A 15,102-nucleotide genomic window follows, 5' to 3' on the forward strand; every position below is an offset into this window, starting at 1 on the left:
TTAGTTTTAAATTCTCTAGTCTGCTTTCCTACATAATTGTTCAGACACACCTGCTGACAACAGGGAAAAGGGAAGGAAGGCACTAGGACACAGTTGAGCAGGTCTCTTGGAGACAACAGGACGAATCTGCACCCCCTTGTAGCATCACTGTCTCAAAGCATTAGTTAAACAAGCCTAGTGCTGTCCTATTCTTTCACCTGTTGTATTCTGTTCATGCTCACGTATCTTTTCTCTTAGACTAAGTTTTTTCTGTACAGACTGACTTTGTCTTGATAAGTGATTCAACAGAAGTCCAATTTACATGAACAATTTCTGTTCTTAATTACTACATTGTTATTAAGACCACCAGCAATTCTGGAAGTTAAAGTTTGATCTACAATAAAGTACTTCCGCTAACTATTCAGACTGAGTTACAAATGTCTCATTTAAATTACGTGCTAGTGGAAAAAAAAGAAAACTGAGAATGAAACACAATACTCTGGATCTTCTTATTAGCAGTATGTTATGGAGAAATGAACAAAAAAAATCTGTAACACAATAAAATTACAATCATATGCAGTTTAGTGAACACATTTTTATTGCCCCTCCAGGCACAAACTGAATTTAAAAAGTAATTCCCAAAGTGAAATGACACTGTCCATGTTCACAAGTGTATTTGAAGTTCAGGTGTTACAGAGCACCTCATGCTACCGTTGCTTTTCACAGAAATGAAACAGATCAGTCTAAGTCTATGAAATACACATTTTGGCTACCAGGATTACAGAACAAGGCTCTTCAGGGACTCAGGTGCAAAGAAGGTATCTTTCTAAAATGATAAGGAATAGATCCAGTAGCATTCTGCAGGTATTTTCTTAAATATAGTAGATCAATATCATGGAATATATTCCAGTAAATACTGAGATTTTGAACTCTCTACACAGTTTGCAATTCTGTCAGAAAAATATTTATTTTCCAACCTCAAGTAGGAACTACTCTGGTGAGTAATTCAGGTAAGGGTTACTGAATGTAATATATAAAGATTTGACAAGCAAACAAGTACAAAGCATCATATTAGACTACTTAATGCTCTGTAATTTTTTTTTTTTTTGCTGTTCATATTGCAAATGAGATTTTGTGAATTGCTGATTTATGCCAGGCTGTTATTTACATTTAAAAAGAATTCACTATGTCAAATTATGTACTGTTCAATGATTTCCTGTCAATATGTAGCATTCACAATTCTTTGCAAGTCTTACCGAAAAATACTGCTCAGCTTCAAGCTGATCCTGAAGCTCACGCATTTGACCTTCATTTCCTCTGTACTGTCTTTGAAAGAATAAAAAAGGAAAAACATATAAAACTCAGCTACTAACAAATGACAAAGACTATTTCTAACCAGAACAGCATCCTACAGAGATCTCACATTTGCACACATCATCTTTCACAAAGACCAACAGGTTGCTGTATCCTAAAATTCTGATTACATTCTTTACTCTACCCTGATGGTCATTTCAGCATGTGATTTGGAAGACAAGTAGTAGTCTAAATGAAGAAATGTTAGGTCAGCTGAAGAAAGATATAATAGAAGCCTAATTAATGAAAAATGTCTTCACTCAGCTTAAGAAGTGTTAAGAAAAATAAAATCAGGTATGTAAAGGGGGAAAAAGCTATTGACTCCCGTGTAATAAACCAAAAAGTCCCATATGATTTAATTAGTAGTATCACAGTCAACCCATAAAGTCATCACTCAAAAGTGGCATATATGCCTTGACGTAGAATGATGAGCCAAGAATTGTTCTGCATCACGGCTTGTAACAAAAATATTCCAACGCTGAAGGCTACATACATCATCATAACATGCAGCTAAAAATATTCTTTCAGTTTAGGAAAAAAAGCCTATGCAACCAGAGAACCTTTTTCATTAATAGGAACAGGCAAAACAGTACATGCATATTTAAGCAACTTTTTCCATTTTACTTTAATTTTTTTACTTACTTAGCAAGTTGAGCCAACTCGAATTCCAGTAATCTCTTTGCTTCTAACAACGTATTGATTTCCTGTTTCAGCTGCTTCTCGGAACCCTTCAAGTTATCTGCTTCAAAAGCTTGTGCCTTTAAATCATTCTGTGCCATTATTCGCTTATTCGTCTCTTGTTCTAGCTGAAGTGTTAGATTCTTTACCTAAATGAGAAATATTTCAATTTAGAAACATTTGCTGAATAATCAACTGCATGTGGCTGAAAGTGTTTCATCTAGGGACTATTTTGTATCAAACACCATGGCCTAGATGCTACACATTGTACAACGTGGAAAAAATATTCCTAAATCTCCAAACACTTCAGTGCAATACTCTCACAGAAAGCTTCTGCCCTTACAGAACGTACTGAGAGGACGCTGCACGACGATAAAGCTTCCCCATATTTAGCTTATTTCAAAGTCCCCAGTGTGTTTTATCTTATCTTAAAGGCAACAATGGAAGAAACTGAAATTGTCCACTGAAAGGTCCAGCAAGTCTCTCCATGGATTTCAGATCTTAAAACCTTCTCATTCTAGAAAAAAAAATGCAGCCTACCAGCGATACAAAAACTAATTTACACCACTCGTGACCCCTAAGGAAGTCGTAACAACCTTCATTCTCAGTGTGCTGTAAGGAAAAAGTAAAGATGAAGCTATTACTCTTAGTACCTAGCTGTCACACTCAATATTCTAATTGCATTTCCTTGAATAAATGCTTTTCTGGAGAACGCAAACTCAGAACTGCAAACCGACCAGACTACACAATCAAATTCACAAGCAAGTTAAATTAAAGGCTGAAATACGTAAAGCACTCAAGAGCTAAGAAACAGGCAGAAATTATCCATTTAACCAACAACTGTCTTCAGTTCTACAGAGAGGTGAACTGCACAAGGAGCTCAGTGTAGGTGAATTCAATTTCTATTTCCCAATGTAATTATAATCTATTTATATAGAAAATCGTAGTGATTAACTTTTTACTTACTTCATCTTCCAGTCTTTCCTTCTGCTCAAGAAGGTGTTCCAGTTTCTGCTGAGATTGCTTCAGGTCAAAGTCCAGCATGGAACACTGTTTTTCCGCCTGAACTATCCGATTTTCTGCCTTTTCTCTTGCTGCCCTTTCTTCCTTTACCTTTTTTTCCATTTCTGAACAAGATTAAGAAGAGAAAAACAACAAAAATGAATATGTAGCATCTGCAAGAATGTTTTCGTAAACACAGTCTTAAGTATCCTAATATTTTTCAGATCCTTTTGTTCAGCTATGTAAGCTCTTCTGCTGTTGGACTGATTACTGAGTAAAAACTTCCTGGCACTATTACAGGAAACACTAAAAAAGAAATATAATTCCAATTTGCATTCAAAGCACTGAAATATTATCATGACAAATAGTGAAAGAAAGAAAAACTGCAGATTCTTGAAGTAATCCATTATAAAATAAAGGCAAAGTTTAATTTCCAGGAAAGGATAGTAGAGGGAAAGAAGAGAGATGCTATCATTCGTGTTAGCTTTCTGAAAAGTTACAAACTGCACATGGAGGTACCGATGACCTTCACAGAGGAAACCTGATGTATTCCATTAAGATATCAAGACACATCTTTTATTCATGGAGATGTATCTCTCTCACATTGTGTCTTAATAATCCACCCTTTCAATTCCATTTAGCATTAGTCAGAATGTCAAGATTCAATACAATTCCAAAGCCAAAGGAAGGCTTTGAATAAGATACTCAAAACATTAAGAAATAATGCACTTCTCATGGTACAAGTACCATATTAGAGAAAATACTTCAGGAAGTGTAGTTTTCATGAAGATGAAGCATGTTTTAAATTTTTTATAGGTATTTTCTCTATACGAGGGATTTAACATTTGTATGAGAGCACGACATTATAAACCAACGTGTTTTAACAGATCATAATCAAAATACTTTTTATTACATATTTACCTGAAACTTGCAGGAAACACTTACCACACATTGCAACTGATCTTGCCTCCTCTATTGACTGATGTTTGTCAGTTAATCGCGCTTTAGTCACTTTGTGTTCATTTACTTCCTGTTCTAAACGGTCTTGTAATGATTTGAGCTTGTAGTTCAAATCTATCTCTAAGTTATTCTTTTCCTAAAGATAATGGGAAAAAGTTACCAGTTTTCTATAATATTTCTATAATATCTCGAGGAATCACATTTCCTTCTGGTTTTTTAGTGCTAGCTTTTTGTTATGAAGAAATTAGCGACATGATTTTCCACGCTTAATAATGAGTGGTACCACAAAAACTGTACTCAGTGCTCTGGGGAAAAACTTCATCAACTTTTTTCAGTCGTCTATAAATTTGCAGGAAAATGGAAAATTCTCAGTTTGAATAATTAGTAGTCACCTAAAACTGGAAACATACAACTAATCCACCAACACCACTAGAGCACAGAGGAATTATTGCTACCTGAATGTAATTCTGTTATTCCATTGTTGGGATTGCCAGCCATTAACTCATGAAACGAGATGACCTTCGAGAGACAGGACTTGCCTTTGAATTGTGGCTTCACATAACATCAAATGAGAAGAGTAACTGCCTGCACCTTCCCTCACAGGTAGTCATGCCTCTCTGGTTTATTTGGATAGACCACACAACACAGCAAGCCTTTACCTGGCCTCAAACAGAGAGCTAACAACGTAGCCTATCTGGAAAAAAAAGGTGCAGGATTTCCTTTTACTCTTCCTTATGTGTTTCTCTATCTTGGGGCGCAGATCACAGATGTTAGGGGAACGTGCGGTTACCATTTTTAGGAAGGGAGGAAAAAAATTGAAGTGGTTCAGCTCCAAAATTGAACTAAAGGTCTGGCACTAATCCAGCCAAATTGAAATCCAGTAAAAGCAGAGATTTAAGTGTCAGGTTTTTCAAAAGTTCAATTCATAGATTTTCAGGAGGCAAGCCTCTGTAGCAATAGTTAGGCAGGCAGAATAAAAGCTACTTGCTACAGATAAAGGGTTGGCTCCTTGAATTGGTGACAATGAATGACAAAAATGAATTTTACACCCAAAGCTGCAAGTAAGAACTACCTGAGCACTTGTGCAACTCAGCATCCTGATGAGATTGTAGATTAGCACTGTTCAGTTAATCATTTTAACACTAGATGGATTTAGAGCAAGAACAGAGGACTTAACGTTCTTAGCTTAAATACTATTTCAAAATATAATCAAAAGCTGACTAAGAACACTCGCATCAACAGCACTCTACCATACCTTTTCTGAATGATTAAGCATATCCTGTGCTTGTTTTCTTTCTGCTTCCACTCTTTCAAGGTTGTTTTTAATGTTTTTTACTTCTTCTTGTAAAGTTGTAATCCGAACTGTCATAAGAAATTCAGTATCATTCAATATTAGTTAATTCTCTTCAATAGATAGGCTTTTCAGCTTTCATTGATTTCTGGGCCCCTAAAATATTTACACCTTCAAATGATTCTGACACGCAAAGGCTGTACATTGTAAAGGAAACTGCTCTTTTCAGCCACTCCTTATGTATGCCATTAGTAACAATTCACAAAAAACAATCACATGCAAACTTGGTACCTGCCTTCCATCACTCCCAGTATCTAATAAAAAAATTATTTGTTCCATTAGTCCAAGTTCTGCTGAGCTATGTAACATGCACCTTCCCTGATGGTAACTCCACTTGTTTGTAGATAAGGCACATTACACAGAAATTCAGTCTCAAATGGATCTAGAGGTACTAATACAACATGTATTCACCTAACTGTTACTCAAGTGCTCTGCCATGGATAAGGGAACTATTTCCCATGCCCCCCCTCCCCCCTCCCAGCATCCACCACAAGACCCTGTGTGGCATAAGAAGTTGATACTAAATACCAAGTGGAATCACAGAATGGTTTGGGTTGGAAGGGACCTCAAAGACCATCCAGTTCCAACCCCCCTGCCATGGGCAGGGACACCTTCCACTAGACCGGGTTGCTCAAAGCCTCATCCAGCCTGGCCTTGAACACTTCCAGGGATGGGGCATCCACAGCTTCTCCGGGCAACCTGTTCCAGTGCCTCATCGTAAAAAATTTCTTCCTTATATCTAATGTAGATCTACTCTCTTACAGGTGAAACCCATTGCCCATTGTCCTGACACTACAGGCCCTGGTAAGAAGTCCACCTCCATCTTTCTTTTAAGCCCCCTTTAACTATTGAAAGGCTGCCTGCCACAAGTTCTCCCCCGGAGCTTTAGTAGTAGAGTGTGTATGTGTGTGTATATATATAAATATACACACATGTAGAGATGCCACAGTAGTATACATATAAGCTGAAGTAGCAGTATGTATTTCTAAACTGAAGATTTTGCATTATCTCTTTACAATGAAACAGATAAAACTCTATGACACTTAATACCTTAAATACAGTACACAGAAATACACCTATCAAATGTATCTATGTACAGTACAGTTTGCTTCACATTTTTAAGTACAGAGAGATATGCTGGCAATATGTAAAAAACTAGGAGGTGGAAGAAGAGAAAGTCTTTCTAGTTCTTATGTTTTTTTAATTGATATCAAATGCACTTTTAAAACCAGCTGTACGAGTATCTGAACTACATATAACTATGTGCATATATACCAGCAAGCACCTTAGCCTCACACCCTTCAGAAAAAGGTCCTTTTCCTGCAGGCTGCTGAGTTGGATGTGGCCAAAAACACATTTTGAAGTGCACCGGATAGTTTTCTTGTGCCACTTGTACCTCCTTCATGCAACTAACAACAGACCTGATCAAACTACACTCAGCCATTTCAGAGCCATTTCACCTCGGCCAGCTCACCAAGGCAGTACGACACAGTGTTGCGTCTTCTCTATAGCAGCTTTTAATATTTCTGTACCACTGGACTCAGACCTTTAAGCAGGGCAACCCCACAGACTTACAATCAATGGTTTCTCGCTCTTTGATTTTGACACTCTCCCTCCCAAGAGCCACATCGTCAGGAAGCAAGATACAGTCTTCAGAAATTGTTCTATTAAGTCACACTCAGTTTGCAAGTTGCCTTTCCTCCCTTTATGTAACTGTTCTTTATTTAATAAACAAGGGTGATCACATTTTTTTAGTAAAGTATAAATACAGAAGAATTACCCTGCAGTTCTCCAATCATTTCAGATCCATGACTTCTGTCCCTTCGTTCTGACTCCAAAGCTGCTTGCAGTTGGTAATAATCTTTCTCCACCTGCAGTTTTGTGCTTTCTAGAACTCTGCACCTTTCCTGCAGTTCTCTATTCAGTGATTCTACTTGACTTAATGACTTGCTCATTTCTGTGTTACCCTTTCGCAGTCTTGCTGCTGTATCCGATTCTGTCCTCAGCAAGTCATTTGCTTCTTCTAGCTGTTAAAATAAAACAGACACGTTTCTCAAACATAAAAAAATATTGGGACCAGTTTTGTGATATCCAAATACTCAATACTGCTTTTTAAATCTAAGAACTAATGAAGACAATGAACAGAAGCAACATACTTGTTTTTGTAATTGTGTTATCTTGTCATTTGTAATTTGTGAATGCTGGCTGATTTTTTTCAAGTCTTCCATCTGATCTTTTAGCGTGGACACTAAAGAGAAATTACACCATTAATACAGAAGATAAAACAAAAAAGACAAAACCTAGACAAAACCAGCCTAAGAATTTTATTTACTTATTTATTTATTTTACACAAACTCTCAAATAAGTTCTTGACATAATAGGTCTTTTGTTGACTTTCTGCTTCTTATATATGTTTTCAGGTCAAATTCTGTGCTTTCAGAACACCACCACACACTATAAAGAACAGAATTTGAAAATAAGACAAAAAATATCATGTTCTCATTAAAGCTCAAACTCAAAATTAGTGTTCATTATTTGAAAATATCCCTTTAAATGTGTGTAGTACTTGACATGCTAAAGTGGTAAATTACTCCCCAAAACATATCATGCACCTCCTAAGCGTCAGCGTTTGGACAACATGGCATACCTTCATTTTCCACATTCCGTCTTTTTTCATTCTCCTGTTCAATTTTTCTTTGGTAGTCGTTTATCTTATGTTGCAATACCATCTTTTCCTTCTCAATCTGAGACACTGCTGATTCCAAATTCTTCCTTTGATTTCCCTAAAGTTAAAAGCATTGGTATTTTCTATTTACATTTTAAGGAATGATCCCTAAACCATTATCTCTGCAACTAATTAATCAAGGAAACTGATGCATCAGTTCATTTCCAATGAATGAGTTTCTGGAAATGTTTTCAGAAAAGATGGCTTTAACTTCAATATGACATTTATGAAACCTGTACATTAATTTTAAGAGAAACTGATTTTGATAAACTCCAGAAAAGTCATGATGAGCAAGACTAGGCAACACATTTAGCAGAGGAAACCAAGTTCAGAGTGACTTACAGAAAGAAAGTTTTTGAAAAGGTGTACAAATAAAAATACATCTCCCAGTTCTTTGCAATGAAATGTGATGGTTTAGTCTCAAATTTAAATTCAGAACAATTTTTTTTTAGTCCCAGAAGAAATACCTTAAAACATGAAAGTGCTAGCCACATTCTTTACTCAACTAAGGCGGCTTCACTGAGGAAAAAAATTACCTCTTCATCCAGTTCTTTCATTATCTTGTCCAGCTTTATGTTTGAAGATCTAAAAGTAGAACAAAATCATTTAAGTAATAGATGAGAAGGATACATTATACACAGAATTTTTCTAGCTAAATAACTTGGGACAGTTACTAAAGTGAACATTTATATTTTGGCTAATGCTATTTTGTAATAAACATTTGAAACTGAAGAAGACAATCAATCCCTTGAAACAATTTGTAAAATATATTAAAGTGTTTACCAACTTTGTTCCAGACTACACAGAACTTGAGGTGCCACCTTTTCTCTCTTTATCTGCAAATGTAATATAATGTAATGTATCTGTACACAACAGGCTATCACTCAAATAGAATACCCTGGCAAACTGCTAAAATTTCCTCTAGTTGTGAACATCCCCAATACCTAAAACGGTTCATTAATTCAATAGCAGACAGCTCCCTACTATGGATGAAGATACTTGAATAATATTATTTAGAAGTCCCTTTGTTGAAGCCATGTACCACATAGTATTATAGAAAGAGTGAAGCTCAGTGCCTAGTAAAACCTCAGCTAATGGGCAAGAACATTGACACAACCCTTGCATTTTTTGTAGCTAGCTATCCCTCTTCAAACAGAGAACTGAAATTAAGAGGTTAAACTGAAGGAAGGCAGATTTAAAATAGCTGTAAGGAAAAAATTCTTCACGGTGAGGCACTGGAACAGGTTGCCCAGAGAAGCTGTGGATGCCCCATCCCTGGAAGTGTTCAAGGCCAGGCTGGATGAGGCTTTGAGCAACCTGGTCTAGTGGAAGGTGTCCCTGCCCATGGCAGGGGGGGTGGAACTAGATGATCTTTAAGGTCCCTTCCAACCCAAACCATGCTGTGATTCTATGATTACAAAAATGACCCAGGCACTGTTACCTGGGAGGTTCGATAAGGCACAGTTACAGCAATACATCTTATCTACTAACTCGGCAGTTAACTGCGTGATGCATCAGTAGACATACTGCTGTGTTCTGACAACTTCAGCAGTCCTGCAGGAAGACAGCTACTGAGTATCTTTCAGGCAACTTATGTCCTGGTTGTGGAAAGCAAGCGGAACATGTGTACAGTGAAGCTGTGTTTAAGTAAGCAACAGTGTGACACAGTCTAAATTCCCACCAGATCATTTTGGCTACTAGTTCCCACGTAAGTGCCTTGTACAGCTACACACTCTCGTCCTAAGTTGCAAGTCTTAATTCTTCCTATACCTTGTGTTGCCTTCTGGCTTTATTTAGGCCTTCAGGAAAAGACTTCAAAAGGAGAAGCTAACTGAAGGGGAAATTTAGTTTGCATGAATCTGAGTAAAAACTTCTGATTATCAGAAAAAAATAATCCCGACTGTTTGTTCGTAAGTGTCGGTGGAAAAAGTAGGATATTCTCACATGGCTACTTCTTCAACATGGTACAAAAAAGACTTTAGAAAGCAAATAGTCATTCTTACCTATCAGTCACAGGAAAAAAAAAGTGGTTTTCCAACAAGTACCATGTATTTAGAAACCAGACAGTTAATTTCAATGATTTCAGTGATTATATGCCGTATATACAGTTTGTTTTGTTTTGTGTGTTTTTTTTTTAAATCAGCACAATCACTGTGTACTTCAATGATCCAATATATGCCGTATATACAGTTTGTTTTGTTTTTTTTTTTTTTTTTAAATCAGCACAATCACTGTGTACCTCAGTCCAATAAAACACCTGAATTCAGAGATATCAAGTAAACTCAAACATTCAAGTGTTCAGAAAGAATGTGTGTTACATGGGTGCCAATGAAAAGAAAACATTTTCTTCATACTATGTTGAAGAAAACCATTAAGATGTTGCTTTAGAATGACTTAAACCAGTGCCTGGAACTCTCTTGAAGAACTACAGTGCTACCCTTGATGTTATTCTGGTAATCCCTAAAGCAGTAATAAAGAATTGAAGTGTTAGATGTATTTAAATTATGTAAACATTGAAGTTCAAAGTCTCACCTGCACTTTTGCTCCATTTCATCTTTCAACTGCATTTCATTATGTAGTTGCTCTTCCAACTCATAGATCATCTTCTGCATATTTTCCAACTTTAAGTATATATTTGTACATGAAAGAACATGCATTAAATTTAAAAACTTAAAAAAATATTTCAGAATATTCAGTGCTGCTCATGTTGTATCACAGCTTACTCATTTCTATCTAAACACTAGATTTTTACCTTACTAATATGTGATCCCCCCAATTATAAAAAGGTTAATTATGAGAAACACCTTCTATATTATGCCATTCTATCATTAGAACATACATAAAATTTTAGGTCTCTGAATAGTTCCATCAAAATTCACAGGGCTAAGCTAAGTCAAATCTTCCTTGTTTTAAGCATCTTCAGTAATATCTTTAGGATAGGATAAGTAGGATTCTGCAAAGACCTAAGAAAGCATTTTAATTAGTCTCAAAATTTCTTTTTCTACCACAAACCACCATGTGTATTTTGTAACCCATCTTCAAGCTCTCAACACGTTCAGGAAGCAGAACCAGACCTGACAGTTATTAGCAGTGGGGTGGGAATACTTTTAACATCTATTTAGTCAGAGATAATTTTTACAGCTAGCACTGTACTAAGGGCTGAAAATAGTCACAAGCTTCAGATGTTAATAGAGAACATTCTGTATAGCATATACTGTTTGCCAGCAAGATGAATTCAGAAATTTATTCTTTCCATGTAGCCTCAAAATATCTACCTTCTATTGGATCTCTGGGCACAATAATCCCACTCCAATATCAGTAAAATCCTCAATTAACAAGATAGTGACAACTCTGAGGAAGCTCATTAAGTCAAGGACATGCTGATGCACTCTTTTAAACCTTTTAGCTGATCTTGCCAGGATTTCAACCTTACTTAGGTTTCTCACTCTTCCCTCAACACTCACGGAACTGCATAGAGAAGAATTACAGTCCTAACCTAGACTCTCTTCAGATCAACATATTCAAGTGCTTCTGACCCTTTGCTTTCTTTCTTGTTCCCTGTTCTAACTTCATTAATTCTGACAACTGTCAAGACTCCTTCTGCACAGTCATCCCAGAAAGAGGAGCAACAGAACAGTTGCTCCCACATTTGCTCTTTCTTTTTTCCTTTTCCCATAAAATATGCTTCGAGAAACTAGAACTGCTCACTAAGATCATGAAGGAGGACACAAATTACACTTGTCTCCATTCTTTTGTGACAGCAGCAGTAAGTGTTCTCCACAAGGACTGCCCTCTGCACAGTCCTAACTGGACATACTGGAGACGTGTTATAGCATGCTTTATCCACATTAAATAAGAAAGTTATAGGTGAGATTATTTTTGCCTACTTCCAGGCAGGCGTTTTTCTAACTTGCTACTTTCAATCTCCTTCCCATTGTAGGAGGAAATAAAGCAGCACTCAGGTGCTCTCAAGAACTGGAGACCCTTTCTCGTTTCCTCCTTTTTCTTTCTTCCACATTCTTAAGCTGCTCTGAAGTTTGCAGAGGAAGAACACCAACATGAAGACTGGGGACGAACCAGAAACTACACGTTTTACATATTTACCACTCTATGTATTTACCACTATCCATCACAAAGCCTTGGGAAAACAAGGAAACACTGGAAAAAATAGACTCTCAGCACTTAGAGAACAGCTCTGGAAAACCACTTAGCGATGAGACATGCAACGTAACACCATGGGGATGAGACAATGGTTGTAGTCAAAAACCACAGAGATTGCCTCTCAATCTAAACTTTGAGAAAAAAGGAGGAAAGACCAGTACCATGACCCATTTATCTCCCCAGTATGAACCACTGAGAAATAAAGCAAGAAGCAAGACTGCAAAGGCTAGCTGTCACTTTACTAGAAAGGCACCACAGCTAATGCACAAAAATAAAGGATAAAGAAATTTCAACATAATTGCTCTTCCATTTCTTGGTTACTCTTTTTATCGCCCTTCCAGATAGGCTGCATGAAGGAACTAAATGGGATGGATGAGGAACAGGTCCAAAAAGACATCTGGCAACTGAGGCATTTCTGTACTGACTCCTACTAGTTTGGACCTCGACTGCCTCCTCTTGCTTCTTTCTGTCTCTGGATGCTTTTATAGCGCTCTACCCCAAGGGGCCTATCTAAGCTCGCTGAGCAGTCTCATTAGTAAGAGACAACAGGCTTCCAGAGAGGTTTTGCACAATTGGGTATCAATAGACTAAATAACACCTTGAGAAAATCCTGAGTTACAATTAACTCGGTATAAAGGTATAAACATTCCTTTATGTTTTGGTTTATTCTCAGTTTCCACTTTGAGTATGAGGTGAGAGAAAAAAGGAATACAGAAAAGCCTGCCTACAGCACAGAAGCCAAGAAAAGTCCCTTTGGAACACCCACACTTTTTTCTTTTTTCTAAATCACCATGGCATAGTGCATCTGGTTCTGCGCCCTGAACAATGAAGAAAACCAAAGACCTAGTGCAAAGGACCCTGCCAATCTCCTCTTTCTTAATATCTGACCTGCTTACAGGTTGGTTACGGTAACACTAAACCAAATAAATAATCAGATCACCAAAGGATTTGAAATTCAGTTAAAGGACATTGAATAATTAAAGGATATTGGAATACCATTTTCCTTCAACTTCATGGCCTGATTCTGTGAAGTTTTATACACTTGCAAAACAAAATGAATTTCTTGGAAATTCCTGGCACTCGGTCCCTCCCAGAAGACACTCAGTACCATGCCAAAATGCAGACAGACCAGGTAACATCTTGTGTTATATTTCCGGAACTAATTAATTTGCTAACCATGTGTACACGTTACCGTTTTCATTGCAGCATGTAATGAAAGAAAAACAGCTGAGAAAGAACTGTGGGGTAAAAATACCTTGTAGTAAAGACGGAACATTTATTTAAACCTCTGTATCACTCTCATCCTTCCAAAACTTCACCTCCCAAAACTCAGAAATCACAAGACATTCAAATACATCTGACAATATGGACAGGACTCAAGGGTTCTTTAACAACATGCAGGTGCCTGTATCCCACTAATTATGCCAAGTCCATTCAGTTACTCTCCTCAAAGTCAACCAAAGGCCAGCACAGTATCTTAAGTATCTGCAAATATTTGCAAGTCTGGCTCTGTTTTTAATTTTACCATATCAACAGCCAAATGCTTATGAGGAAAACACAGCAACTTACATAAAGAAATCAAGACACTTCAATGCTTAATAACTTCAGTTAGCCCAATAAAGTACATACTCAGTTCCCCTACCCTTTACAAATTTTCTCTGGATAATACCGTATATCATTAAAACCTTCATATGGCAACTTTATCTCCTCCCCATTATCTTGTTATCTCCTCCTCTTCTACTCTAAATGGAAAGCAGAACAAAATACTAACAAAGTAAATCCTAGTCAGAGCCAAGAAGATGTCTTTTAGAGTTAATTATCAATTTTTGGACAGTATTTTCTTCTGGAAAGAACGTAATTTGTAAAATATCAAACCATTCTAAGGGAATAGCTTGATTTACACCAGAGCTTACACAGAATCCAAGCAGGCCCTGTTTCCAACACCTCAGCATACGTTCCTGGAAACCTGACTGCTAAGCAGCTTGGGGAGCAGTAACTGAAAGAATGGCTGAACGTTTCTTGCTCTGTAAATGCAGATCCTCAGTGTCCAAATTCCCAATAGCTTGTGGGGCACCCTTGGGAAGGGGCAGAATACCCGAGCTTGGTACATTATCTGCCACCTCCCACTCAGGTCACAGGAAGTCCAGTCCCAGTGTTAAACCGGCAGGTTGCGGGAAAGCCCAAGCTTCCCATCACACTTGGGTCCAGGCTCCATGATTGCCACAAAGGCTGTGTATACCTGGGATGGATGAGGCACTCTAAAAATACTGTACAAACACTTTGACATTTCTGAAGATAGAAACGGTGAATCCCGTTCCACAAAAAGAGCATGCAGTTTCAGCTATTGTATCCCAATCCAGGAGAATCAAGAACTGAAATTCTGTTTTTCCAACAACTTGAATAGGCAGACCATACTAACAGTTAAAATTTATACACTGATTTCCCTTATACCAAGCACTAAAATAATCTGAGACATTTAGAACTCAAAACAGTTTATTCCCATATACTTAACAGATTCTTCACTAGGATCCAACAAAGCTGAAAAGCAGTGAGACATACCACACTTTTATCCACACTGGAGCCTGTTCTGTTATCATTGGAGTTTTCTGCAGAGACAGCTAAATACCTGTAACAACATTTTAAAAGTTTTAAGAGTTACTTAAAAGCAAAGTTATAAAAAACATTATACAATCTCCCTAAAACATAACCTCCAGATTTTTTGCTCCAGAATATGGATAAACAAATAGTAACATAGTCAGATTTTTTTCCTGCACTTATTATACTTAAAGATTTAAGTACATTTAAGTGAAAAACTCAACCTAATTTATTGTAAAGGGTAAAGTAGAAAGCTGCAGTAGAAGACCTCCAAAAAAAAGGATTTCTGCCAAATACT

The 15,102-nt window shown here is 37.1% G+C and overlaps 1 protein-coding gene across 1 annotated transcript in view; it reads right to left on the bottom strand.

Annotated features, from left to right (window-relative positions):
• The window catches only part of ROCK1 (Rho-associated, coiled-coil containing protein kinase 1), a 53,517-nt gene that overhangs the window by 21,844 nt on the left and 16,571 nt on the right, over nt 1–15,102 (bottom strand). Inside the window, exons 10-20 of the mRNA XM_010154716.1 lie at nt 14,769–14,835; nt 10,581–10,669; nt 8,585–8,633; nt 7,971–8,106; nt 7,480–7,571; nt 7,104–7,350; nt 5,228–5,334; nt 3,958–4,108; nt 2,977–3,137; nt 1,975–2,159; nt 1,236–1,305 (exon numbers count right to left, since the gene is read on the bottom strand). Coding sequence (XP_010153018.1) covers nt 1,236–1,305; nt 1,975–2,159; nt 2,977–3,137; nt 3,958–4,108; nt 5,228–5,334; nt 7,104–7,350; nt 7,480–7,571; nt 7,971–8,106; nt 8,585–8,633; nt 10,581–10,669; nt 14,769–14,835 — 1,354 coding nt within the window. The remainder of the gene's footprint in view (nt 1–1,235; nt 1,306–1,974; nt 2,160–2,976; nt 3,138–3,957; nt 4,109–5,227; nt 5,335–7,103; nt 7,351–7,479; nt 7,572–7,970; nt 8,107–8,584; nt 8,634–10,580; nt 10,670–14,768; nt 14,836–15,102) is intronic.

This window comes from Eurypyga helias, unplaced genomic scaffold (assembly GCF_000690775.1).
Source record: "Eurypyga helias isolate BGI_N326 unplaced genomic scaffold, ASM69077v1 scaffold117, whole genome shotgun sequence".
Taxonomy (NCBI): Eukaryota; Metazoa; Chordata; class Aves; order Eurypygiformes; family Eurypygidae; genus Eurypyga; species Eurypyga helias.